The sequence below is a fragment of the Chlamydotis macqueenii genome, chromosome 1 (assembly GCF_036417535.1).
Source record: "Chlamydotis macqueenii isolate bChlMac1 chromosome 1, bChlMac1.mat, whole genome shotgun sequence".
Classification (NCBI taxonomy): Eukaryota; Metazoa; Chordata; class Aves; order Otidiformes; family Otididae; genus Chlamydotis; species Chlamydotis macqueenii.
The window spans coordinates 185,940,705-185,967,305 of record NC_141556.1 but is presented as its reverse complement, the minus strand read 5'-3'; the positions used below and the strand labels follow the sequence as shown (position 1 = coordinate 185,967,305).

The 26,601-nt window shown below is 43.9% G+C and overlaps 1 protein-coding gene across 5 annotated transcripts; it reads right to left on the bottom strand.

Annotated features, from left to right (window-relative positions):
• Positions 1-65: 65 nt before the first annotated feature.
• PHF11 (PHD finger protein 11) lies at positions 66-22,841 on the bottom strand. 5 transcript variants are annotated; one of them, XM_086771887.1, is made up of 13 exons: positions 22,777-22,841; positions 19,928-20,062; positions 19,492-19,701; positions 19,230-19,348; positions 18,207-18,342; positions 16,547-16,654; positions 15,654-15,787; positions 12,393-12,439; positions 9,105-9,163; positions 7,546-7,612; positions 6,405-6,527; positions 4,999-5,070; positions 66-986 (listed from the first exon to the last, which is right to left on the bottom strand). In XM_086771887.1, the coding sequence occupies exons 5-13, from the start codon at positions 18,312-18,314 to the stop codon at positions 847-849; spliced, it is 858 nt and encodes a 285-aa protein (XP_086628013.1). In that variant the 5' UTR covers positions 18,315-18,342; positions 19,230-19,348; positions 19,492-19,701; positions 19,928-20,062; positions 22,777-22,841; the 3' UTR covers positions 66-846. The 5 variants fall into 5 exon arrangements, with proteins under 5 accessions (XP_086628013.1, XP_086628012.1, XP_086628011.1 ...); XM_086771886.1 differs by having other exon boundaries at positions 19,517-19,701; XM_086771885.1 differs by lacking the exon at positions 19,492-19,701.
• Between the last annotated feature and the right edge of the window lie 3,760 nt (positions 22,842-26,601).

The window sequence follows — 26,601 nt, the reverse complement described above, 5'->3', positions numbered from 1 at the left end:
GTGATAGCATGTGCCCTCTACCCCCCCAACAGTGGGGCTAGTGAGCATGACTTAAACATACAGCATTCTTAAAAACAGTTTATTTCATTAACTTACCCTTTTGTAGCTAAACAATGCTTTTTTTTTGTATTCAAACAATTTAAGAGAAGACACATAGAAGTTGTATCCTTTCTTAATGGAGAAAGGAAGATACAGTCCATTGTTTGAGCCATTTTACATTGTACATGTTGTTTAGAGTACGACACCCAAACATTTCTGGTCTGCCTGCAAACACTGTTTCACCACTGCCATCACAGCAGAACTAGTTATATATAGATAGTCAATCAAGAATTACTTAATTTAAAAAAAAAAAAAAAAAACAAACAAACTCCTGTTTATAATTCAGAAGGCTTATCTGAGTGCAAGTTCTGCTAATTTATCTTCTTTGGAAAGCCGAAGCAGCAATGTGATCCTTAAAACATCACTGTCTAGATGCAGACAGTGAAGCAGCTACCACACACAGTCAGAAGAGGGCTGCCACAGTTGAAGTGACTTTAACAAGTGCTCAGTGGCAGCTGATGCTCCCTTATCTTTGAGAAAAAAAGTCTTCATTAGAGGGCTGAGTTTTTAAAAAAGGGAAAGTTGGTGTGTAACACTCATTGATCAACGGTAAAATTTAAAGAAAGGGACAACTTAATTATTGCAACAGTGAGGTATAAAAATGAGTAAGCACCCAGTTCTTGCCTGTGCCCCTATCTTGGGGAGGGGAAGCGGGGAATACTTAGACACTGACCAGACGTGCTCTATGGTTTCTATCAATCATTAGAAAATCCTAAATATTGACACCATTACAGACAGACTTAGGGGTTATTCAGACATGGTACTGGAGGTACTAGCGGTGTTCTCTTGAGTAGGAAGAACAACTTCTTTTAGGTCCTGCAGTAACTCAATCTTGTTATCCAGTCTTTTCCTGCTTTCTAGAAGTTCCTGGATTTTTTCCTCTGTTCCTATTATAAAAAAGGGAAAAAGCTTTTATTCATATATAACTAGCATTAATTTTAAATACATGTTATATATGCATTAACACTGCAGAGGCTACCACTGTTTAGTTTAACCTACAATGAAACCTCTGCCTTTCTGAAGCAAAGTCTTCAGCCCAACACCCTGAACACTTGCTCTCCTCATTAAGAGGGGGACTGGGTGGTGGATGAAAGAGGGTAGCTGAAGCATCAACGTGTCAAATGAAAACACCAAGGAGTAGAATTACATACTTTGTCATCCATGTACAGTAATCTCTTAAACTATCACAGCAAATATAAAAATTCTTGGTTTAGTTACTAACCCAATGTTACTGGCATATGAGCTTTAACAGTTCCATTTTCAGAATCCATTTGTATGGGGACTCCTCCAATAAAGATGCATTGTAAATCTTTAGAGATAACATCTCTGAGTTACACACTTAAAGTAAATTTACAAGCCTAATGGATTTTAGCCAACATCAACAAGATTAAACCTAAAAAGAGATGGTTTGGACATCTATGTTCAACAGCTAGGTTCTCAAAAACACAACTCAAGAGTGTTTAATGTTCCTGCTTCTGGCAAAATAGTTATTGCCAGTATGCTGATGGGATTGACCACGTTCTTTCTTTACCTTATTTGCAAAGTCCTGCCTGACTGGGTTTTTACTGCTCCCATTTTCCTAATATTAAAGACTATGGAAATCAGTTGAAGCTCAGTAACAGACCTCACTAGAGTTCAGAAGCATTACCATAACCTTCTATTGTTAACTGTAAGTTTTAAATGAGGCACTTGCTTTGTTCAGTAACAAAACACGCAGAGGTGTTGGTGACCTCGGAGCAGCAAAGTTATTGAACAACAAACAAGTTTTCTTCACAGTGCATGAGAATGCTAGAGTTAAAAGATTTTAGTGAAAAGTAAGTTGTGTTGTATAGAAGCCTGAATATATTTTTCTCTTTTTTTTTCTTTTTCTTTTTTTTTTTTTTTTTTGGGGGGGTGGAGTCATTGAAGGTGACTTCAACTCTCCAAAGTTGTAATGGTTGGAATGGGGAAAGTAGCTTCAGACGTTTACCCATGTTCATTCTGAATTACGGAGCCTGAACCATCCTGAACTGTGATTTTTTTTTTTTTTAACTTAAAAAAAAAAAAGCCGCCTGCCTTCCCCTTACTGCTTCCTTTTCAGAAAGTCCATCCCTGCCGCTGTGTGGGTGTGTACATGGAAGATAGTTTATGTCTGCGCACACACTTTTATAATGCGTTTCTAAATACACTACCCCCTGAGGCTGAGGGTGGATGTTGAAAACAGGCAGCCAGAACAATGGTGGGGTCCGCTGCCTGCTGAAAATTCTGGGGAGCGGTTCACTGAAGAGGAACTTGACGCCTTACCCTAGCCCTGACTGAAAAAGAGCAGATGACTCCTCTCTGCTTTCCTCTGCAGTCAAGTGTCACTTACAGTTCACCACACATCCCATCAGTGTCTCACCACAGTCTGTGCCCGCTGTTTCACAGTGTCAGCTCAACAGCTGACAAGGCTGCAATGGAAATCGCCATCTTCACTGCTTGCCACAGGCAGCCTTTATGGTGTTTCCATTTGGTATCAAACAGAACTTCTTATTTTTTTGGAAGAAAAAGCTGGACATGTACAAGTGGGAGCTGGAGAGAAAACTCTTAGAGAGTATTTGGATATGAATTAATAAATTATCAGAAATAAACAAAAAGAGTAAACATGATGACTGTGTTACTTCAGCATAAAGGTGACCTACAAATGGAAGACCTACAGCTTCATTTCTCTCCTTCCAAAAGGATGTGGCAGAAATAGAAACAGCCCAGAGAAAGATGTCAGTGATGGCAATGACTCGCCTATGGGAACGCTTCCATAGGAAGGCAGGTAACAGATTGGGAAGCTTCCACCTCATGCAAGAGATGACCTAAAAGGAAAGAGTATGTATTTCTGTAAAATCAGGAATGGCCCGAGGAGTGCGGACCTGAGACGACTGCCCTCGCTTTTCCGTAAGACAAGTGCTAAAGGGCCCTTGGCGAAGGTACTGCACAACAGTTTTAAAACAAAGTATCACCTTCTTTCTCTGCACAGCCGAACTGCAGAATACACTGCCACAGATCCTCTGAAAACAAATGCACCAAGGAGCTCAAAAGCTACTATGCTGACAGCTGACCAGAAAAAGAGGAGATAAGAGATGACTGGTGTTATCGCCCTAGGCAGGACACATAGCAACAACAGAAAGCAAAACTAAAGGAATTCGCTTTTCCCTTGAGGAGAGAATGATAATCTCCAACGTAGCATTTTTAAATCACTGATGAGGCAATAGCAGGTCCCATATGAGAAGTTTTAAATGCAGTCAAGCTTGCAGTAAAGCTGCATGCTGCAAAAGAACTGTTTATACATAAAAGTGGTTTTAAAAAGCAGTATCAATGGTTGCAGTTCAGAGTAACCTTGCTGTGCTGATGCGTAAGGCTTTAGAAGAGGCTTTGCATTATGATCCAAGAAGTCAAAAAAAGATAAAATGAAAAACTGGACTGAAGATAAAGCATGTCAGATGACCCAAAATCATCAGTTCCAGGAAAAAGATCAAAGAAAACAGTATTGATACTAGTCCTTCATACACCAGAGAGAACTAGTAGCTAGAGCCTGGAAGACAGATTGGGACATCAAAAAAAAAAAAGAAAAAAAAAAAAAAAAGCTATTTCCTTCCATCCCTACAGTTACACTTGTAATTAACACGATTAGCATTCCTTTCTGACTTGTTCATTTTAAGAGCTCCTCTTGGATCAGTTCTGGAAACAACTTTGATGTGTGTTTTCATTATTGACCTTGAAAAGAAAGTAGGCTGATGGTATCAGGCAAGGAGAGTGTGTGGTACAGGAAGAACTGAGCTGCTCAAGTTGTGGGGAACTGGAGAGGGCACAACTGTTACACATGAGAAGCACACAGTTGTGTGTACGTAGGTGCTAATATAAAGAATTTCTCCTGTAAGCCGAGAAGAGGATTAAACAATTGATGCAGCTGTGAAAGAAACAAGTGCAATCCAAGGTTGTGTCACATGAGGAATTATAAGCAGAGATGTTTTAATGCCCTCAGATGAGGCACTGGCGGAACCTTGTCTTGGATAACTCTGTAACACCAGTCACTCCCATTTCCAAAAGAAGAATTTAAATGCGAGAACAGAAGACTAAAGAGAGGAGCCTGGCTTTTTCAGTCAAGTGAAGGTGGAACGGGGAAAATGCCAAACATCACCTTCACGCACTGAACCTCAGTGTTAGCTAATTAAAATCCTTTTCCCTTTTCACAGCAGTAAATTAAAGCAGAAGTTAGAACAAGGCTACTAACTGATAGAAAGGGAAATGGGAGCAAGAGACTTGCCTAGCTGAAAAAACAGTTCTAACCTTGTGGCTTACAATAGCTGAGACTGGAGTCCAAACCCCGGAGTTTCCTTCCACACCGGTGGTCCCAAGCGACTGCTCCTGCCCTTGTTTTCATTTCACTCTCTGAGCACTCTCAGCTTGTTCTTCAAGGCACGTTACAGTTGCCATCAGATCCAGGTAAGTTCTGCTCATAGCATTTAATGCTCTTAACCGAAACACAACAGCCAGTCTGAACAGTATTCACCAGACAGGAGCAGGGCTGTAATGCAGGCGAGCTGCTGAAGGGAGGCTGCGGAGAAGGGAGGGCAGGGTAGTAACCTGCAGAAAGAGGACACGAGTGCACCTCGCAGGAGAGGGAAGCTCCTCTGGGGCGAAGACCCTTTGGGCTTTTAAAGCTGCGGAACTGTGACTTGCCTCCACCTTCACGCCAGCCAGCCAGATTTGGCATACTGTATTTCTAAAGATTCCGGTAGCAATGGCTTTTATTTGATTATTTACATATTGTTGAGAAAAAAGTTCCTTGGAGTTTTCATTTCAAATGATGTTATCAAAATGCTCAGAATAACCTCAGTGCCAAAAACCATACCAACTGCTACTGCTGTGACAGCTTTTTTCACGTACCTGAATGAATATTTGTCAGTATATTTTCAAACAGTCCACAGTCAAAGAGTGACATCACTGTCTCTTCATACTCTGGCGAAAGAGATAATTTAATTTAATATTACAGGGTAAAGGTTTACAGAGCGCTCCATTAGAAGCAGCACAAAACAGTAACTACTTATTTTATATCATACTGATTGCTTGAGGTTTTGAGATGTCTTCTTTCTCAAATAATTTATATTGAGAAAGAAGGATCAATTTGTCAATTCTACTTTTTTTTTTTTTCAGTTTCATACAGAAAATAGGAAAGGGGATCTACCTGTAATCCCCTTTCTCGGCCTGCACTATGTAAACAGTCCATTTAAAAAGGAGCAATATACTTAAGTCATATTTCATTCCATCGTGTTAGGATTCTACGTGTAATGGCAGGGCTGATCATACCAATTCCTCTTGATAGCTCATGTGACAGGTGGGACAGCGCTATCACTATTTGATGTTAAAAGCCAGCCCAGAATTATGTCTCAATTTCATAACTGAGGCTTTCATTGCAACAGAATACACAATGCCTACAGAGTTTGCGTGACCGTTAAGAGGTTTGCTCAATGGTGAAGACCTGTGAACCCCTAATGTGTCCTGGACTTCACTACCGCTTCTAGCAGCTGCTGTCATGTTACACGCAAGTCCTTCCTGAGGAAGATTCAGCCAGGTGGGACATTTCACTTTCCATGCAGTTGCTGCAGTTACTTTGCATGAATTAGCATTCTTCACCCAAAGGAAGTATTCGTAACTTTGTAAAGCTGGGAGGACAATAGGGGAGGAAAGTTTGAAGTTTTCTTTTTTAACTGTGTTGTGGACAAATTAACATTAGGGTGGAATCCTCCAAGAACAAGTGTCATATAAGCTGATACTTAAACCAATGAAACCCCCAAATATACATTAATCATTGACAATAAAGTTCTAACTAATCATCCAAAGACTTAAAATGTACATACTCGGGGATTTTTCCTTGAAAAGAGAGTGCTGTTATTAACAGATAGCTGGTCCCCCTGTGACGCTGTAAGAGCAACACAGACTTATGCTCCAAATAAAACCTTCCAGTTCTCTTCAGGATCTCTCTTCTTCGGTGCCCCGGAGAAGAGGTCTGGCTGAATCTACCTATGCTTACACCAGCGGGTAAAAGGTGGCTTCAAAGATTCAAAGTCAGAAGGCCTTACTAGAGCATGCTGAGTTGGCAGCTCTTCACCTCTACTGATATGGGTATATCAAAAAATACTCACTCTCCACCTGCTGTGCAGCTGCAGAAATAAGACAGGACCCAGTTATTTAGCACTACAGAAGCGTCCTCAGGAAGGTGACCCAGGGGTGAGTGCCTGGCACTCAGATCAGCACTTCTGCTCTGAGAGCTGAATCCCCCGGGGTCTCCATACCTGTTTCTGAAGTGTTGTCATCCATTAGTTTTTCCTGCGCCAGGTGAAGTGTGTCCAGCATTTCTTCAAATATGTCATCCAGAAGCCCAGCTTGCTTGCATTTCCTAAGAAAGTCTATTCGGACTGTTAAAACAGAAAAACACGCCCTTATATACAGAAGTGATCTGTAAAGTGGGTTTTACTCACTCACTTCAGAAACAAGAACTTTGGCTGAAGTCCCCCTTTCAGTAACAAATACTTTTGCAAATCTCTGGCTCCTCCAGCTGCCCACTCGGCCCTTTTCAGTGGGAACAGAAACACAGTCAGGCAAACGTAAGGACAAACGCACCATTCCTAAAGCCTCCTGATACCCCCAGTACAGGCAAGCAAATGATTTGTCTTGCTTTTTTTTCCTTCCAGTCCTCAGGACCACACTGTGGTCACACTGAAGGATAGAAAACAGCGCAAGAAGTGAATCGGTATCGTATTTGGTAAGAAGATTAAGGCTACTTTTACTCCAAGTGATCCAGGCATTAAACTCATTTATTACAGCCTATTTTATACACCTACTTCAGATTTGGATTGCTAGGGAGATAACTACCGATTTTTTTCTTCATCTCAGAGCAGCAGGTCAGTGACAAGTTTCAGTAAGATCAATTCAATGGGCTGTTCCAAAGGAAAGAGCTATTAGACAGCTCACAAAAGTCTGCCAGTCTCTATTAAAAACAATGTTACTTTTTACTGAAGAAATTAGTGAGAAAAGAAACATCATTTCACTGACACTAGATGTCCTACAAGTAGTCCAGGATTCTCTACTGGAAGTAAAAAATCAGGAAAAACATCTGGCAGCTACCTACTGTTACAATACCATGCCCATATACTAAGCATAGCCACGGGAAGGTGGGAATCACCACTAATACCTTCTAAACTTCCAAGTGACAGCATAATCCTGACAAGCAATTACAGCAGGACTTTTGGGGTAACATGAAAGCTGCATTCTGCAAATCAGACTTCTACTCCCTTGCCAGAGCTTGGAGAGTCACTTGTCTTGGGAGGACAATAGATACGTTCGCAGCATCACTGCTACCAACCATCTCCAAGCTCTGAACTGCAACATAACAGACCACAGTATCTCCTAGTTGTTCTAGAAAGCGACTCGCACCTTTATGCCTGTTGTTTTTTCTTTTTAGTATTTGTAAACTGTTTTCTTCTGCTGTCTCTTCTGCACTCTGTAAGAAAATCAAAACAACACATTTTAATATCATGCTGACATTTACTGCTTTGTTTTCATCATCTTACCTTTCTATTAGCAGAAAGATAAAAAGCAGCCCGTACTTCTGTGAATACACTCAGCTTCTCTGCACAGCTAACGATACTCCTCTCCAGACATTCCGTTTTTAAAAAGGGAAGCAAAAACTGCTTCAAAGCAAAAACTCTTTAAGAAAAGCCCAACACCTGGGACACCATTCTCCTTAATTATGACATTTGCAAATAGCACAGATGTTAACAAATGCTGACTGCTAACTCCCCGTGCAAATGATGTTTAGTTCCCTACACCTGATGTAATACTAGAAAGGATCTGAGAGGAGAGGGGGAATATTTTTCTTTTCCTCTGGACAAGATGCAGTCATTCTCTGCTGTTGCATGTCATACCCCAGTACTACAAATAATTCTTTTGTGACTGTTTTTCGTCACAAAACTCCACCAGTGTAAAAATGCATTGCTCACACAATGGTAAACAATCTATCCTGCAGCAGTAAATCCTGGAGCCGCTCAGCTTCTTATTTGCAGCGTTTGTATTGACTTCAGAGAGCGCTGTCACTGGAGAGCAGCAGAAACAGGTCACAGGAATTGCAGCTGTAATACCATGAACGTAAGTGGATTTACAGCTGAGAAGTTCTTGGAGACAAATAACCTGCCCTTATGAGAGTACTACATAAAAGCTGCAAAGATCACTCATGTCCCCTCACGCAACTTCCCCTTAACCTCAAGACCTGAGAACAGAAGAAGTTTTTCCCAAGGAAAGCTAGATGCTAATTCCTCTAGAAAGGAGAAATCCCAACCCTCCAAAGAGTAAATGGGAGCTCCCAGCATACTTCTGTGGAGCCAAGAGAATCACCTCAAAACTTAAAATAAGCTGTATCTAGAGTTTTCCGACAAAAGCCCCTAAACCAGCTCCTCCTGCAACCACAGAGATGCTCTGCTTGATAGTTCCCGAACCTTTGGGAAGGCCATCTTCAGCTGAGAACTGCCTGATCTGCAATGAAAATCCGCGACATTTACCATGAGCGCAGGCTCACAAACGAGTAAGTGCTAGTTTAAAAGGCCAAGTGAGTCATCAAAAATTGTTTTTCTTGGAAACTGTGTCAAGCCCTGAGCAAATCTGGGGGAAATAACACTTCCAAAGAGAAGGAGCCCCCCAGAGGGAAGCTCCTTCTGTTCTTGTCAAGATCACAGACACTGAGTCAGCCTGGTTTGGAGGTTCCTATCGCATTTGTGCCACGTTACCCGAGGGCAGCGTTGGCTCTGCCTGAAGTAGCTCCAAATGCAGTTTTGTTTTGACAGAATGACAAGATCAAAACAAGCCAGCTGTAAAGGTAAAATTACTGCTTCTGGGAGGAAACCTCTTCCCGAATACACGGTCAAAATACTTCAGTAAAGAACTCTTTTGCTGCAGCAGATGTGTGTTCCTGTTTTAGAACTACTTAAATTCAGAATTACCATTTGTTCTGCGATGGTGGAAGATTTCAATGTATGTCTTCTCCTCTTATTAGCTGCACCTAGAAATCAAGAAACAACAAAGTAACAAATGTGTCAACCTCAGATTGACCATTTTATTCAAATTCTGTCTTTTACCAAAAAGCTACAAAAGTGAGGCACTTTGGGTTGCAAGACAAGAGTATGTTTCAGCTTCCCCAGATACCTGACATTTCAGTGGAATTCATATTATTTCCATGTAAGAAAAATTACAAGCCTGAACCATTAGGAAGAAGTGCCAACCACTATAGCATTAGGATATCACTTTGCCTTTTAAACTCAGTATAAAACAAATCCCAGTTTTTAACACAAGATTTTTGATTGTGGCAGAGTGAACTGACTCACCCTGGCAGCAACACTACCTCTAGGTGGTAAAAACTTCAGGAAAATGTATGAAAGACGACTGTTTGTTTTCAGTCAATCCTTGTTTGTGTTAATACACCCTCAAAACTAAGACTACATAAAGAATTATTCTAGGTGTCCCAAAGACATACAAACGCCATTCGTTTTTTCATCAACATAATGACCTTCTAGAGAGCCTCCGGAAGCAATTTGACTTCTAAGTTTAATATTAATTTACTTTACAAAGTGTTTTTAGTGACGTGGTATGAGATCTCTGTAGAATCATCTGTTTTCACTCTGTCCTTTCTGTCATGCACCAGCCTCTCTTCAACATAACTGGCAGCTGCTGAAAACAGCTCCAGCATCACAAGCAGAGAAGGGCAACTCTGGCAAGGAAGGCACGGCAGGAGCAGAGAAAGCTAGAGACGAGCTCAACCAAAACCTGAGGGTTTTAAATGCAGTAGGGTTACACGCCCCTTTCCCATTTAATTCTACATTTATTGGGTAGCACTTAGTAAGGTTTTTCCTATGGAGGAAATGCGGAGTTACTGTTGGTACAGGAAAGCTGTTGAAAGGTGTTTGGGTTTTGGGAACTCTTCTTCGAGTCTGGTGCTGTACACCTGCATTTTTCATGGCCTGAAAGGAAATCATAGCCTCTCACTTCATCCACAATAAAGCTGGATGGCCTAATTTGGATCGGTCTCAGAGATGCTGGTGTGGGCACAAACTGTTGCTTGCTGTCTAGCAGGACGTCTTTGATCTGTGATAGGATTTCCTCAGCTCTTCCTGACTTATACCTTCTTTATAAGGCTTTAAGGATGCCTTATAAAATACGAGGAACACAGTCCAAAGAGCAGCCCAACTCTTCCTCCTCCCCAGTGTTCTCTGCTCTTCTAGGTTTATCAGCCTTTACTCTGGGCACATCCAACATTTCCACTTAAACAGAGGCTGGAGCCTGTTTCCCAGTCCAAACTGCCTTCCCATCCCTGCTGCACAGAGCTGCGAGAAGACCTCTTGGCCCCTAAGGAACCCTATCCCCTTCCAATCACACATTTCAGCCCTGACATTTCAGCAAAGGAATGTCGTCTGGACCAAGAACAAGGTCACGTTCCTTGACCTCATTTTCTCCAAGCTACTGGGGAAAACAAGCCTGGAGAGTACCAGCTCCTGCTTGCACACAGCCCAGCACTGGCTCAGCCTGTCCCAGTTGGATCCTGAAAGTCAAAACTTTACCATGGAGCCATAACACTTCCATTCCAGCCTGCCTCACTCCCTGCCCTGTGTGGACTTGGAAACACACTCAGCACAGACATCCTCTGCATGCTCAGATGGGCCAGGAGCGGGGCAGACAGCCTACCTGCTACTTCATCTAAGTCACCAGCAGATACCCTGGCCTATTCTGACTGCCACACATGCATCTGAGAGCTGCTCAGAGGCAGGAGGCATTAGGCTTGGGGAACCAAGTGTCATTTACCCAACTCTCACAGTTGCTCCCAACCTCCTGGGGTACAGCTATTCTCTCAGACAGAGGTGGGAGAAGCTCCTTGAGGAAGCACAGCAGGCACTGCCAGCAGAATCCATTTACTCCTCATAAAGAGAAGATCTCCAAATTGAAGTGCCTCTGGAAGATCTCCTCTAGAAGAAAACTCTCTTCTCAGGGAACAGGCCATACATTGTATATGCAGCACCTGAAGATACTAAGACCTTCAACCTCCTAAGATTTAAGCCTTCCTTATGAAGGAGGATGTCTACAGCGCTAGGCCTAGTGCCTGAATCTCCTGCCATGCTGGAAATGAAGCATCCTGGCCCTTTCTAGTACTTGGGCAGGAGACCACCTGGGACCCTGGACAGACCCAACAGATTGACAACCATTAGACCACAGAAATCAAATTAGTTTAAAAAAGGGAGGGAATGTCAAAACTATGGAGAAGTAAAAAGCGAAACTACTAAGTGAAATAAGAAGCTGCATTTGGTTAGTGAACCACAGCAATATTGAGTATGAAACGGACCGTATGTCTGGCTAAAAAGCCCCACATCCTATGACTGAAAGGTTCAATGACAGTCATCTACCCTGCCCCTTGAGTGGCATCGGGGTGGAGCCAGACTTTGTCAAGAAGCTTGGCCAAAGTTTGCTAGACTTCAGTGGGAGCACACCACTCTTAGCATTAGTGCTCACAGTTTGATCGAGCTTAACTTCAAAGCGAAGGCGAGTCTAGGACCCACTCCCTTTTGAGCAGGATCGTATGTTTTAGGTTAACAAAGTCAGGGCTTTGGTTAATTCAGTGAGATTCCTGACTACCTGTTAGTCAGCAAGGACCAGGACTGCCAAATTAAGCTGCATTTCTGTAGCAAAGGAAGCAATCCTTAAACTGGGATTGTATAACGCTTTTGCTATGCTTAAAAAGCTCTTTGGGATCCTTCAGAATGAAAGGCCCTATTTAAAAAACTCTCAGTGAATACAGAAGATGCAAACGTGAACGTTTTAACGTAACTACAGATAGAAATCCCAAGGTGACCACTCCTGTAACAGCCCTCTCTTTGCTAAGCAAGCACAAGCTTGTGCATCCCTCGTTAGTGTGGCTCTCATTTCTCATATGGATTTTACAAACTGCTTGAGCCTACCTGCCCACACATAGTCAGAATAATTCCATGAAGGATCAGGTCCACAGTGTTTTAAGTCAGTTTTCAGGGAGATTTGGGGAAGATCAAATATAAACATATCCTACTTTGAAAAACTTTCTTGATTTTTGTGCATATGCATGGATCTCAACCAAACCACTCCTGCAAGATTAGAAATCCACCCCTCAATATAAAGGTGGAGTAACATTTATTTTGTCCAAATAAGTTATTGACTGTAGGATGCAAACTTTTAAAACAAATTAAATCAATGAAGCCATTAAAGAAACTCACCATAGTGATTGGTCGTATTGCCTGGGTCATGTTTTGGGCAGAACACTCTAAAATTTAAGTTCAATTTTAAGAAAAAGAGAAAAAGTATTAATAAATACATAAACAGAGTTATGCTGACTGATTTTAACAGATATTTCCCCTCGTCATTGAATATAAACTGAAAGACGCTTAACAGTATCAGGATTTTTGTTCAGCATTACCCACCTAGAAAAGCACCTGCTGTAAAGTCACAGACATGCGCAAGCTTTATTTGTACTTTTAGAACCCCAGTGGACTCTGAACGCTGAAGCTCTGAATTATCAGTTCCATTACCCCGCCCATTTTGGACTTGCTCACTGTTCACATCCCCAGTCAGACACATTTCATCTGGTGTGGCGATCACTGTGGCCAAGGCACTCTTACTGAAATGCCTTACTGAAATGAGACGAATGCTGTCAAGATGAAATACCGCAGTACTAATATTGCTTGACCGGAGCTACTGCTGTTCTGCCCCCTTGTCCTGTACCAGTCAGGCCAGGCCCAGAACCTCTTTAGATGCACCTGCTTACCAGTCAGCTTGAACTTATAAGCCCTGCCTGACGCCACGCACAGTACCAGTTACTTGTTTGGAGATCTCTGTGCCCCTCCCTTTCCGCCGCCCAGTGCTGACGAGATGGTCCCCAAATCCTGAGGAAGGAGGGCATCCTGTTTGACACCCACTAGCTGAAAGCTGCTCAATCTATTCATTCCTTAAAGACTCGAGTAATACGTGAGATGGGAATATTTTCTCCGGTTCTAGGAGAGCAACATGAACTCCTTGGAAGAGGCAAAATGCAACAAATACAGCTGGAAATATTTCTTATCTTCTGCATACAATAATGTGTAGAGAACGTGAACCAGCTTCTATAACACGCCTTTCTTACAGAAGGATCCCAAATCACTTTTTAAGAAAAACTGCCTCGTCAAGGGTATGGTTTAACTGATCTCTTCATCATGAATCTGTTTGCCAAGACTAGTGCTCAAGTGCCTGGAAGCAATTTTTAAAGGGAACTGCATTTACTAGGCCATTTTCTAATTATTGTCATTCTCTTATTTTAACAAAATAGAAGCACTGACTTTAGAAACACAATCCGTTCCTTAACGAGCTAACTTTTTTTTTTTGCATGAAATTCATTTTGATGCACAAAACCTCCCAGATTTATGCAAGCCTAACAATTCAATCGGAAAGCTAAGTACTGGAGGCACCTTATTTACATCCTTGAATTTCTAATATTGCCCTTTGGAGCTGTTTTTTACCTCCCCTCCCTTTAACTCTATTCCCTCCCAGCTAAAAACAACCTTCCTCAGTACATTAACATCTTATAAAGAACAGACAGTACCTTTTATTACTCAAGGCACCTTACCTGGAAGCACTTCCCTACTACCATTTTTGCAAGGTGGCAATACAAATTACACTTATTTCCCTACCTCTACTCTTACTAGCCACTTCCACAGCACTGCATACCTTCTCTTTTTTGTTCTGCTTTATTTGTTTTGATAGTCACTGCTCACAACAACGGCAATTCAGAATTTAAAAGCACCAGCTCTCTCCCTCTTGAAGGAATTTTCTCTGTTGATATGCTTATCAGTATATTTCACCATTAAAAAGTGCAGGGGGCTGTCAATCCACATCCACTGTTGTTCAAGTCTTGCTCCTCTTCTCTCCAATAATGTCAGGCTAGCAACAGATTTTGTGCTTTATTTATGCCATTAATACTGTGCAAAAGCCTTTGGGTTCAAATCCCTGAAACCTGCCTCACTACCTGGAAACATTCAAGGCCAGGTTGGACGGGGCTCTGTGCAACCTGACCTGGTTGGAGATGTCCCTGCTTCTTGCAGGAGGGTTGGACTAGATGACCCTTAAAGGTCCCTTGCAACCCTAACCATTCTATCATTCTATCTTTCTCTAACCCAGTCCTTTTTCATCTCTTCAATACAGGTTGCTACATCCTAGTTTCCTATACTTCTATAGAGGACAAGCAACTAGTCACACAATGACCTAACATAAGGCATTTTTAAGGGTCCTTTTTCCAAATATCCAAGGTCATCAGCTCAGAAAACCACCAAATCAAACTATATATTCAACTACTCCTCTACCAGTTTGTATCTAGACTGTTATCAGTCCCGTTCATTTTTCAACATCTTGAGTTCAGTCATCTTCAGCCTGAGCTCTCCTTTCTAAAGCTATATGAGAGCCGTTTATTCTGTGATCAGGGAAAGTTTTCATCTTCCCAGCTACGCTCTTCCAAGAGCTTTGCAGAATCCTGAAGACTTTATAAGTATAAACTAAACAAATCATCTTCCTCATAGAGCTGGGCTTACAGTCTTGCAGAAGGACATAATTATTTTGGACTGAAAGCTGTAGCGAAGCAGCCAGGAGTGCAAGTCTTTTGACACAAAAGGACTCAGCTTCTACTACTACTACTACTAAGGATTGCACTAATCCACCTCTTCCTAAAATAAGCAGTGATTAGATGGTCCGCCAGATTAATCTAAGACTAACATGTCCTGTGATGTCTCTGGCCTTGCACAGAAACGGACGCTGGGGGTTTTATGCATCTCAGACTTTACTATAACTTCAGCACTCCAGAAAGTCCCTGAAGTCCCAATTTCTCAACCTCTTCATCTGCATCCTCCAAACAAGTCATTCCAGCTAACGGCAATGCAGGCAGCCCGAGGGTAGCAGACACCAGGACTAACATGATCAGGACAGAAAATTTACCTAGAGTCTGTTTAATTGTGTTAATGCTAGCAACTTACTTGAAACAGAACAAGGTCTTTGGTAGGAATACAAAGTTCTTCACTAGCATGTGGAAGGAAAATTACCAGAATTTGCCCAATGTGAACACACCTGGAAGTGCTATAGCCTGCTCTGTGCTCGGACCACTTTTACTGAAACTTCTGAACCAACAAAAATTGAGAATTTGAGTGACATTAATAAAAATCTTGGTCCTTGAATACTACCTAGATAGCCAGTAAGGACTGACTTCCTCATTTTCGGTCTTTCAGGTGTGTTCCAGGCTCAAATATGAATAGGCTCCTTCCCACTGCTGTGATGTTTTCCTGTGAAAGGAAAACATTTCCCCTATTGCTTGTGAACAGAGGATCAAGCGTCACTTTAAGAAAGGAGAACATATCTCCTTTTCATAAAACTTTAAGAACAACACAATTCTTCAGTCTCTCTTCCTGACACCACCACCAAAATCTCAACAATAATTAGGTAGAAAATACTTGGTTAAATACCGGTAGACGCCATTTACTTCATCTGTTTCTATTGCTGCATCATCGCAGAGTGCACAGAAGTAGTGATAACTTCTGCGACAGGCTCTTTCCTCGCATCCCACAGTGGCTCCTTTCTTGCGACAGAAGTTGCACACCTAGGACAAGACGAGGTTTAGCAGGTAAGCATTACAAACAGCTACTGAAAATCTTGCCACACAAAGCAAATACTAGCCACTGTGGGAAAATAAAATCTTTCATCGCAAGTCACCTCTGTGTAAGTCATCAGGCAAGTTCCTGCAAACCCCTGCAAACTCCTACCCTGGTCATTATTTCAGCCATCTTTTTGCTACCTTACCTCTATTTCTTACTGATGAATTTGTAAAACGATACAAAGAGCCATGCGAGGGCACTGGGCAACTTCCTTCCCCTCCCCTAAATCTTGCCCAAGTTATTTCAGTACCTATTGGTATTAGTGCCTGTGCTTATGTTTTCTAAGCTAACTTTGTGATGAAAAGTGTTCCACCCAGGATGTAAGGGAGGATGGCAGCTGAAGATACAGTCAATAAGAAAACCTCATATAAATAAACTTCCTTACACCAGAAGGTGTTTCCCTTTATACCTACGGATTGCATAATTTTGTTTCAGGCACTGGCTTAGTCCTTTACCAAAGTCTCTTAGGAAACTAAGAGACTTCAAGGCCACAAAAAACATACATTTTAATACAAAATTAACTAGATTTCACCAAACATAATGTCAAAACAATATTTCTAACTCTAAATCTGTAATTTCCCTAATCTTAGTAGATCAGAAAGACCAAGCCCTTCTCTGCATTTATTTTTTCCAGCATAAAACAGGCCAGCCAGCCTTCAGTGCTATGAGACAGAACTAAGCAGATTCAGAAAGAAAGTCCTTACCAGCCGCTTTCCTCTCCTGAGTTCTTTCAATACTGATGCCACATCAAACCTTATATCCAGATTATCTGGGTTATACTCTTCAGATTCCACAAATCCTGAGGAAAATAACTAAAGACAAGAGAGGATATTAAGAATTAACAGAGGACTCAGTCACCAGTGCATTCCAGAGAAAACAGAGGAAGGGTACATCTTTTCTTCTTGCACTTATGTTGGACAGGCAGCTGTGCTTAAACCTTTTCCCAGTCAAAAGAAGTTCCTCTGTCTATATAGGAGATTTCACATGACCTGATGGCGAACTAAGGAAAGATAAGGTCAGAAAGTGAACTTTGTAAGAAGTGTGAGTGAAAGAAGTCTGGAAGTCCAAATTGCCCAGAGTAAGGAGGATAAGCTCTTCAGCGGACAGACTTCCACACCTTGAACATCTTGTTATCTGCCCAGTTATTCGGGGTTACAGCTGGATGCAACATTTATTTGTAATAAAACATCCATACAGTCCAATACTGACAACGGCTGACTGCTTGAGAAACACAGGAACACTGTACAAAGCCTGGGAGAAAAAACAAAAACAGTATACATGCACACTTGGGGCTCTTCAGTTCCACAGAAGGGCTGAGCCATGACAGTAAATGATGAAGGGGAAGTTCTTTGCAACTTTTTTCTAATCATTATATAGAGCAAATTCCAAACAAAAGTGAGCTACCCTTACGTCAACTGGCAGGCAGTTTGTCTGCTCAGAAGGTGATAGCTAACTGCAAAAAAGCCAACCAGCGCACAGAAGCGTAGGGCAGACTAATTACTAAGTTATCGGAGAGAGAGAGAATGTTTCGAAATTGAAGCAACATTGTAGCCCTAACAAAAACTGTCTCAAACAAAACATCCAAGTAACACTGTAAAACTGGTATCAGAGGTTTCTGAAACATTCTGGGGAAAAAAAAAAAGGTAGTAGAAAAATAAAGATGCAAATATAAAACCTGTGAGAATAAGAAAGCTCAAACACTGAAAGCCAGAAAGCTGTTCCAGCAGTAGATGTGTCTCCTGCACTAAGCGACCCTCACTGAAGGGAGAATATGGCATCTGTAATCAATTCTGCACACCAAGAACCAGCTCCACTAAGATCCCAGAAAAAAGGGGAGGCATTCTGACAGCAAGAAGGGTAAATACATTCTAGGATCACAGCAATCTTAGAGGTTCACAGATATTTTTATACAACCAGCTTCTGATATTTTTATTCCTTATTTTACACAAGGCACAAACTGGGAAGTTTTTTTACCTTGATAAATCAAGGGATGTGAACATTTCCTGCAAAGGTTTCAGTCAGTACACAACTTTCTGTGGTCTGAGAGGCCCCATTCAATGTAGTGTCTCAAGAACATCTATTCCTACCAACAGGCTGTACATGCGTCTAGAACCGTTGACCAGGAACAGACATGCATGAAAACAGCACAAATCAACATGTCCAGCTGTGCAGCCATGTCTTCCCCCTCTCCAGAATTCTGGCCAAGCCCTGTTGCTTTTCATGGCTTTTCAATCTAATATCAGCTTTCTGGTCTGAGCAACCAACCTTTTAATTCAGATACCACTGCAGAATCAAAAATAGACTTCCCTTCTAGCCTTTCCTCTCCCATCCCTCTTAGGCACTGACCAACTAAAAGTCACTCACCAGACAATCCTGATGAGCTGCAATATTTCGCTCTTTGGCAATATACATTACAGAACCAGCCTCCCCTTCTGAACAAAAGGCACACGTCCTTCTCACCATCTTCGCCATTATCCAGAAAACACCTAGAGCAGGAAAACTGGGACAAAACACAAAACAATTGATGCAACTATCATACACCAAGCAGGAAGAACAGCAGAGCTTGCTAGCACTTGCCCTCTAACTGCTCCTTCACCTACATCCCCTGAACCTTGATGCCTTGTTCCTCCAGCAACAACTACAAGTAGAATAGGCAAAGCCCGCTCTTGGGACAGCAGCAGGATGAAAACCAGCTCCCAGGATCTCCAGCAGTTAAAGCAGGAGGAAAAATGGTTTATTTCCTCTTGGAAAACCACTAACAAGTCATGGGGGGTGATAGAAGAGCTTTCAAGCTTGCTTGGCAATATCTGCTCCAACAACAGGCCCAAGAGCAGGTCAGCAAGCCATGCTCTAGACGTGAAACCCCTTTTATTTGGAGGAGGTAAATCATTCATAGCAGTGCTTTCCTTAAACTAGTTACACCACATGTGGGTCTGCAACTCAACCAAGGAAAGGAAAATAGCTGTCACCAAACTTCTCCAGTGCCTTCCAGGAGTTCACAGAAAACAAGGAAGAAACACAAATTCCTTACTGTAAAAAGCATGTAGCAAAGCAGCATGAAAAGGCTTGCAGTTAAAAAGGGGCAGAAGATCGATACAGAAACAAGAGATTTTAACTGTCTCTCTTAATGGAGTGCTAACATGAGTGACATAATTTTCTCTATATCCTGGAATTTGCCCCATGGACATCTGTTCTCTTTTTCTGGTCACATCCGCTCAAGTCATAACTGTTCTTCACACAGTCTCTCTTTTGCCCCAGCAGCTGCCAATTTTTAAAGCCAGCTACTTATTTCACAAAACAGTGTAAATGCTTCTGGATAAGCCTTTACCCACATCCTCCACCAGTAACTTAGAGCACCATGCCGCACATTAGTAGCAGAAGTTTTACTTTGTCTGTGGTTTCTGTGCAAGTCCACTGGAGAAATCTTCAACAATTTCCCACTCCTACTAGGTGTGATAATCCAAACTGCCCTTTGCTGGAGACGTCACCTCTGACAGCACAAACTCCTGTAGGATAAGGGTAAGAAAAGTCTGCTTTTACTTTCAAGAACCAGGAAGATTCAAAGTTCAATTATTCTAGTGAGAGAGAGGCAGTAAGGTCCAAGTACAAAACACGCAGGAAATCCCACAGTCCAGCAAATCTCGCACACCTTTCTGTGGCTTTCAACAGCTAACCTCTCTTTTTACTGGTTTCCAATCTCTCTTCCATAAAGTGGAGGGGGTAGTCTCAAACAAGAAGAACACCAGAGTAGAAGGTTGTTTGTTTGTTTGTTTGTTTGTTCTTCCCTCTGGCCACTGAGAATGTACTTAATGACAGCAAGTCACTTCGCCTCCACACACATCTGGGTTTTCTTCTCTCTCTGGTAAGAAAGGTAGGGTAGGGACTGATTTCCAATATCCATCTATACAGTGACCATCACAACAGTCTCAGAAGTTAAGCATTAAATAAATAAGACAGAAACAAACAGAAATGTATAGAAATAGAAAGAATAGAAATAGCACAGAAAACAAAGATGGAAAGAAATTAAAAAGCAGAACAAGCTAGAGTTTGAATGCTCTAGAAAGTTCTCTGCAGCAAGCTAATACCTGGAATCGATGCAGATACATAGGCCCTGCTCAGGCCCAGTCAGAGGATCCAGCTCTGGGAACTCTGTGAGGAAGAGGCTAAAGGTGGAGTCTGCAGTCTCTGGTGTTCTTACAGGCTCAGGAGAAATCCTGGTGCTGCAGGAGAACAGAGGACACTCAGTCAAGCCTTAGGGTTACCCCAGCGCCTTTGCAAGAACCTTGACGTGGTAGAAGGACAGCTCTTGGCCATTTTCCACTGCAGAAGCAGCCAGCCTGCACCCACTGCCCTGTTTAGCTCAGTATCCCATCTCCCACAGGAGCGTTGCTTCGGCCCCGTGCTCTTCCCTAGCCTTCTGCTACAGATTACTGCCAGGGAGAAGATACTGAGCTAAACAGGGCAATGGACACGGCTGGCTGCTCTCAAGCGAGAAGGGAAAGGCTGAGGGCATGGTTCCAGTTCCACAGTTTAAGTACATTTTGCCTAAACCAGCCCTTGCTTTCGCAGGTCTTAAGCCTGCCTCGCACGGATTCCATTTGACACCCCAGGATCTGTCTGAAAAGGCAAGAAATCGTTGTTCCTTACTCAGCTCCTTCAGTACGCACATTCCTGACAGCATAGATCTGATATTCTTTCTCCTACTGTCTCTTTTTCAAGTTGAAGAATCTGAAAATATTTAGTTGTTCCTTGTAGAGAAGCTGCACCACATCTTTGATCATCCCTGTTACTCTTAGTGTCTTCTCTACTCCTGCTACATTCCAAGAGGAGCAAACAGCCTTCAAAAGGGTGGGCTACCATTTACAATACAAAGTCACAATGGCGTTCTGTATTTTTATCTTATTTTCTAATAATTCTTAATATTTCAACCACATTTTAGACTGCTTCTAAGCGTGGAGCTGCCACTTTCATAGAACTATGTATTACAGTCCCCAACATCTCTTTCCTAAGTGGTATCAGTACGGAGGGCTTCAGTGTTACGATTGTTGCTCTGACGTGATTCATTTTCCACTTATCAATGCTGGATTTTCACCTGCTATTTTATAGTCAAATCCCTCACTGCCAAAAAGTCCTTCTGCAACTCTTCACTGCCAGCTTTCACTTTGACTGCCACAGAAGCAGACTGTGGGAGCCTAAGGTGACTAAATCATCTGCAAGAGCTGGAGGCCCTTCCACGGTGCTCCAGCAACGACAGAACAAATGAAGCTGCAGAACAGAAGACAGAGGAGAAGCGTCTGAGGGAAAGAAACAGTCACGTGCCTCTGGCTGCTTCTCTGGTACTTGTGCTGTTTCCTAGAAGCAAGAGGGGTTTTTTGCAACAGTGAAAAAACAGAAGAGAATAAGAAACGAAACCAAAACTAAGAAGGTACGAGACCATTGTTGGCAAGCGCACAGGGATTGTGCCACTTCGAAACACACCTTGCTGAAACATTACCAGTTTGTCTGTTTCATCTCCACAACCAATTCTGAAAGCATCCTTGCATGTAAATACACACATTTTACACAGGAGGAAACTAAGGCACAGAATGTCACTTGGCATATCTGTAGGGGAGTAAGGAAAAGAACCCAAGTCCCCTGACTTCCAGCACGCTACCAAAACCCACTGCCTGAGCTCCTGCTCACCTCTCCTCTTCACCCCAGTATAGTGATCTACCAATGGAGGGAGAAAGAAGAAAATTACACAACTATTACCCCACACTCACTGCATTCTCCATTTGCACTTTGTGGGGAAAGAAGCCCTGCTGCTCATCTATTATCTGGGCACGACCTACACAAGCTCCCTCCCCATTCTCCTCCAAGTCATTAGCAGCATAAACATACCCAACCCTTGCAAGGCTTTTAGAACAAAAACAAAGAAATCCATTTTTCTGATCACCATTCACTTGCTACAGGGAAGTATTTTTAAGAACATTTAAAAAAAAAATTTTCTTCAGAACATATCTGATCCAAGTGACAGGGGTGACTGGAGGGTTCCTTATTCGATCTAAACTCTCACCTATTCACAACATCACAGAATCACAGAACAGTTTGGGTTGGAAGGGACCTTAAAGATCATCTAGTCCAACATCCCTGCCATGGGCAGGGACATCTTCCACTAGACCAGGTTGCTCAAAGCCCTTTCCAACCCAACCTTGAACACTTCCAGGGATGGGACATTCACCACTTCTCCAGTAAACCTGTGCCAGGGTCTTACCACCCTCAACAAAAAAAAAAGTCTTCCTTATGTTCAGTCTAAATCAATCTTCTTTCAATCGTTTAAAACTGCTGCCCCTTGTCCTGTCACAACAGGGCCTGAGAAGAAGTCCCAGCCTTTCTTGTAACCCCTGTTTACATACTGAAATGACACAAAAGGTCTCCCCGGAGCCTTCCCTTCTCCAGGCTGAACAGCCCCAAATCTCTCAGCCTCTCCTCACAGCGGAAGTGCTCCAGCCCTCTGATCATTTTTGTGGCCCTCCTCTGGACCTGCTCTAACAGGTCCATGTCTGTCTTGTGCTGGAGACCCCAGAGCTGGGCACAGTACTCCAAGTGGGAGATGTCAGAGGCAGAGCTTGGAGGAAGAAGGAGGCGCAGATCGACCCTCCACCGATGCAGACATCGGGGCGCTGAGGCAGGGCTGGGATGGGGCCTGCTGAGGCGATGTCTTCCCTCGCTTCCCGGTGCTTCGAGGCCTAACGGGAGGGATTGTCAACGCGTAGGGGCTGCCTCGGCCCGGCCGTTGGGCCTCCAGGCCACCGCAGCTGAGGGAACCCTGGGTCCAACCGGGCGCATTCATTAAGACTCCGGGGGGGAGACGGTGGAGAAGCCCGGGCACTGAGGAGTCGCCGAACACCAAGTGATCCCCGTTTCCCTTCCCCCGTTTACTGCCGAGTCTTACCTGGAGTCATCAACCCCCGTCCTCACCGCCCGGCCCGCACCGGTCCCCGCTTCCGCTCCCGCTCGCAGTCCGTTCCCCCCCTCCCCACCCCGCAGCCGCCCACCCCGGCTTCCCAACTCTCCCGCGCGGAAGTGGGAGGGCCCAGCTGCGGCACGGAGCACGCTCAGTAGGCGCCAGCCGGGCATAGGGGGCGGGAGGTTCGGCGTGGTACTCTCCCCTCCAGCGCTGATTGGCTGCAGCTCCGCCGGTTACGTCAAGAGGGAGCGGGGCTCGGCCCTTCCCCCTCGCGCCTTTGGGCGTGCCGGCTCTGGGGACCCGGGTTCGATACCCGCGCCCGGCACCCCCAGCGGCTGCCGTCGGGTGGCCATTTCCCAAGGGATTTCTCCAGGAGGAAAGGAACATCCTGCATCTTCCCATAGCCCCGCGTTCATTTTTGCACGTCCCTTAACCAGGACAGGCAGGGCAGGGGGACAGAGGGTGAGGGGCCTGATGTGATGGGGAGGCTGCAGTGGATGCGCAGGGTGAGGCTGGCAGCAGCAGATTCAAGTGACGAGCAAGAAAGGCCGGGACAAGGCAGCATGCCTCCTGCGGCCACCAGGCCCTTTGTTCAGTCCACGATGGAGGTGTGCTGGCTTCATACCCAGCCATCGCGTCGGTGTTCACGCAGTGCATGGAGGACCAGACTGTCCCAGTGCTGCTGGTCAGCACTTTGCTCGGTCAGGAGGTCAAAGACAGGCTTGTCCTCGGGCGACCGGGGATATCGGACTTCCTACCGTGCCAGCTCCTTGCTGTGGGGCTTTGTGGGTGCTTCCTTGCTCGTGAGCCTGACGGTTCATACACAAGCTGATCCCCTCCCACTGCCTGCGTAAACAGACAACGAGTGTGCACCAGCTCACCGCAAAGCGTAAGCAACGCTGTGAGAAGCTCGTTGCTTTGCAGGTCTCAACACAACACGCACCACCAAGAGATTTTCTCTTCCTGCTCCATATAGGGGCAACGTTTCTGCAAGCGCTTTGAACATCAGCAGCTCAAGGTTTAAGGCAAAATCATGACAGTGAGACGAAGGTTTAGGTCTACAAGTTCCTCTGTGTCACGTGGGATAATTAAACAAACCCTAGATTCCCACACCCATACAGCTCACCAGCCACGTCACAGGCACGTTCTGGCCCATTGGGACGCCACACCGAACACAACACTGAGTATTTCTCCATCAGTTCCCCTTACCAGCTAGAACAGCTTTGGCTTTTCAGCACTGCTGGCACGACTCCAGCTGGTTTCCCAAATCCCTTTGCATCTGCCCAGATGCAGCGATTCAGAGCGAAGGTCAGCGCGTGTCCAGGCTTGCAACTAGATTACATCTATTAGCCAGATGCTGCTACACACCACCAGTTCCCCAATCTATTATGGCTCTCTATTGAGACAACTGGATTCAAGCACCCTCACAGGTGCACTAACCTCAAACTAGGAAAACTTTCCTAACACAAGTCTGTTCTTCAACATAGAAAAAAAAAAATGGAAGAAAACCCACTGCAAATCCCTTCTGATCCCTTCTTCCAAACCCACGCTTTACAGAGCTATATAGCTCGGCTGAAATAGGTGGAGCTGGAAATAAATGCTCAGTAATTTTTTTTGGGGAAAAAAAAAAAAAGAAAAAAAAGCAATGTGCTGCAGTTCAGCTTCTTTTAGACCTATGCCCTAGTCCCAAATGTGTAATTCCACAGGTGCTTTCAAGTGTTTCACTTGGAACATTTCCACCTATTGTTCCATCAGTGCTTGGGCTTGGTGCTTTTACACGAGGCTCTGCTAAAGCACGAGTGGCAGAAGGGGCTGTGCTCAGAAACACACCCATCTCTGAGCTGCATAAGGGCAAGCAGAGGAACCGATAGCTGAGCAGACAGCAAGTTCCGATCAGCACTCTTGCAATGTCTTCTGAACTTGCCAGCCACCTTCAGCAGAACCTGTTCTAAACAAAATTACAAAAACAGGCAGAAAACGCACCTTGTAAGCTAAGTGTGCAAGAGGACAGGCTATGATCTCTGGTCTGGTATGTCAGATTCACAAGCAGTGAAAGCACAAGACCGCGAGGGGACCAGAAGCAGGGTTGTATCCTCACATGGAGGAGGAGAACAAAGAAGCACCAGCCCGAGAGAGACCTTATAAACACAGCCAGCCAAAAAGCTCCATCTCATATGTGTATTTGCTGTGAAATCCATGCTGACAGCAGGCTCTCGAATACATGCAAACCACACAGAGCAAGTAAGCGCTTTATCTTTGAAACATCAGATCTGTTTTCTGCAGCAAGAAACAACAGCTTTTCCTCACCAGCTCAGTACTGTGACTCCTGACCTGGGAATCAACACCAGTAAAACGAACTTGTTCCCCGCTTGATGCTGTAATGACATTCCCATCTACTTTTCCACATTCAGGCTGAGCTTGGAGACAAATATTTTCTGCATCCTCACTTCTTTAAAGTGTTGGGTTACCAGTGGGCTGGTCATGCAGTTTGGCATGTCTCTGGAGGTTGTTACATCATACGATTTTATCCTGAGACAGATCTTTAACAAAGCAAGAAGCAACTGAGCTGAATGCTGACTGCTGCTAAGATGGTGGTGCTCCTTAGTGATGGAGGAGTGGAAGGGGACTGATCAGGACAAGAGTGGGTGGCTCTGACCCTTTGAAGGGGTACTGCACCAATGCTGGGGGTAACCTCACTCTTCTGCGTTTAGCCCTGAAGATGCATGATGAACCCACACACAAGCCGGCAGCACGACAACTGGGACAAAAACTGAGGAGTTTGCTTGATGGATATGCCAAGCTCACAAACAGGGCTGTGGGAGAGAAGAGCTGAGGTTTCATTGTGAGCAGAATGGTTCACACGTCTGGTATCTCTGTTAAAGGCCCATTTTGAACAGGCTTAAACTCCTCATGCATGCAGAGACTGGTGAGAAATTTGAGAAGACAATGTGTTGCAGCACAACCTCATGTTTTTTAAGCTTTAAGCATTCAAAACAAACTAAAAAAACCAGCTTAGGGCAACAGGTACGACATTTGTCCGCAGTTACACAGCAGAGATGCAACTCAATTAAAATAAGACTAACCCTGAGCCATGTGGCCATAGGCCATCCATTGCCTCTTGACCTCAGGGCCGAGAACTGGTTCCTGCTTATCTTTCATTTTGCAGTATAACTGTAGGCTTCAAATCTCTACTTTGTGGCCATGGCAGTGTCTCACACGCACATTTCATTCCCATATACAACTGCCAAAATCATCACTAACTCTTGCAAACAGTACTTCTCTGTAAAACAGGAAATCCAGTGACAAAATCTGCTCATGGCCAAGCAGATACTGACAGACAGTTCTGCATGATCTGCCATGCACGACCTCCCACAAATCCAGGAAGTGAAGGCAAGGTGAACAGCAGGGCCAGCTTTAAATCCACCTGCAACAGATGCACTCAACTCCTTGACCAAACCCGTGATAGTTTGGTTCAGTCTCCAAATGATGCAAAGGCCTCAGCCATAACTTGGCCAAAACCTTCTCTAGTTCCAACCCATTCTCTGAAAACCCACAAAGGAACAGGGTGACACGGTGAGCATCGATGCATATGGGCTTGGAAACTGCAACACCAATCATGTGATTAACACAGGAACAGCAGGTGGTTCTTCCAAGACTCATTTCAAGGAACAAAGAAACCCAAGGGTACAAGGAGTTCCATGCTTACCTTTTCCATCACAGGTAATCTGACTATGAGCCAAGCACTTTATTCCATAAATACGACAGCCTGAGTGAGCTGCCTTTGAGCTCTCCCTGCTAAGTAGCTGTCTG

Bases quoted from the DNA above. Each gene is read 5' to 3' on its own strand.
- PHF11 (XM_086771887.1), bottom strand. From the start codon at position 18,314: ATGGCGAAGATGGTGAGAAGGACGTGTGCCTTTTGTTCAGAAGGGGAG. The intron at 9,164-12,392 runs GTGAGTTTCTTT...CTTGATTTCTAG, and splicing joins CAATACGACCAATCACTATG to GTGCAGCTAATAAGAGGAGA. The intron at 6,528-7,545 runs GTGCGAGTCGCT...CTGTTTTAACAG, and splicing joins AAAAAACAACAGGCATAAAG to TCCGAATAGACTTTCTTAGG.